The sequence below is a fragment of the Crocodylus porosus genome, unplaced genomic scaffold, assembly GCF_001723895.1.
Source record: "Crocodylus porosus isolate Cpor-Errol unplaced genomic scaffold, CroPor_comp1, whole genome shotgun sequence".
Taxonomy (NCBI): domain Eukaryota; kingdom Metazoa; phylum Chordata; order Crocodylia; family Crocodylidae; genus Crocodylus; species Crocodylus porosus.
The window spans coordinates 10,097,127-10,098,783 of NW_017728907.1; the positions used below are offsets into that span (position 1 = coordinate 10,097,127).

The 1,657-nt window shown below is 45.0% G+C and overlaps 1 protein-coding gene across 1 annotated transcript in view; it reads right to left on the reverse strand.

The window, feature by feature from the left end:
- Nucleotides 1-16: 16 nt before the first annotated feature.
- HSD17B7 (hydroxysteroid 17-beta dehydrogenase 7) overlaps nucleotides 17-1,657 on the reverse strand; it is a 9,106-nt gene continuing 7,465 nt past the window's right edge. Inside the window, exon 7 of the mRNA XM_019530718.1 lies at nucleotides 17-218. Coding sequence (XP_019386263.1) covers nucleotides 117-218 — 102 coding nt within the window. The 3' untranslated portion in view covers nucleotides 17-116. The remainder of the gene's footprint in view (nucleotides 219-1,657) is intronic.

The following is a 1,657-nucleotide window of genomic DNA, read 5'->3' on the forward strand; positions in this document are numbered from 1 at the left end:
GTAAAAATTATGCATCTCCAATGAGGCCAACACTGAAGCTGCTCAGTACTCAACATGGAAGGAGGCCTGGATCATTAATGCTGGAAACGCTCATCACTGAAGACACTGGCTTGATCTTATTTGGTGCTTATGGGACCATTAGTTCTTGCTAGAAGTTGCTTCTCCAGTTCCAGCATCTTTTGATAGAGCTTTTTGGCAGTTTCATCATCTACATCCATCTAGAAGAGAGTTGGGAAGCAGTAACTTACAAACAAACAATAGCCAACAAAGGTACTACAACACAGAACCTTAAGTAGTAGTCATAGAAGGGAACAGCTGCTTGAGGAGTGCCGACTGAACACCTTTATGCCAGGCACCCAGGCAGTTAGAAGTCTGTAGCTGCAACCCCAGCAGCAGAGGACTGGAACCTTAATAAGATAAATGGTAGCCCAAATAAAAGGAAAGAGATGGCTTGTAGGGACAAACAAGCATTTAGAATCCCCTGCCTGTTAGGGGAAGAAGAGATCTTCAAATATTAGAATCGGTTACCAGCATGAAAAGTTAGTCTCTCTGCAAGTGGAAATGGCAGCACAAGCCATGAGGAATTTGCAGGCGGATATGCTATTGAGCCCATGGACTCCTGTAGGACACCTGCAGTAGCTGCTGCAAGGATGCAAGTGTGAAGTCTGGGCGTTCCAGCAGCCCTCACAGCTGCTAGCATCCTTTAGTTCACTCTGAAACCTTGGGTATGGGCAAATAAGTTAGAGTTAGAAGGGAGTAGAGCTTCACCATGCATCACCTGCTTTGTGGAAGATGCCAAGAGAATCACAGAAGAGTAGGATTGAAAGGAACCTCAGAAAATCATCTAGTCCAGACCCCTGCTCAAGGCAGGATCATCCTGTTTAAAAACCATTCTAGGCAAGTGATTATTTCACATGTTCCCAAAAAACTTTGGAAATAACCCTCATGCACAACTACCACGCAAAATGCCCCAAACATGAAAAACTTGCCACAGGTAAAACAAGGGGATGAGGGCACTATTAGTGTCCCACCACTGCGAGGGCAACAAGTAGTCTATTAAAAACATGCAGTTCTCCACAAGTGCCTGCCTGCCTGACCAGTTAGAAAGAATGCATGCTGTCATGCTCAGTTATTTAGTGGTTTGCATCCCATGTTGTAAGCTCTCTGGAATGAGAACACGCAAGGTCCATGTAGTGCCTGGCACATCATGCTACTTTAGTCATTCTGTGCATGTGTAATCTCAAATTAATGATCATCAGTTTTAACAAATGAAGGACAGAAGGGGTCTTTTCAGACCTTCCCAAAGAGAGACTGCAAAGTGGCAAGGAAAAAATATGCTGCCTCATTAGCAATGCAAAGGTACTAATAGGTAAGGAAGGGGCTGTGTCTCCACCCAGTCTAAGGCAATGGTTTGAACATAAGCTGAAAACCCTCCAGAAGTGTGGGCTTCCCAGTATTTGAAGGAAATGGTAACCTCTGTGCCCCAGGGTGTATTGAGCTAACGTGACCCAATTTAATAGAGGCAAATCCCTTTACTGTTCCATTAAGCCTCCATACCATCTTGGGGCGCATCCACACAAGCACTCACGTGCCTCTTGCCCTGCCTCAAACCCCTTTGAGGCAGGGCAACAAACACGTGCAGAACAAAAAAAAAAAA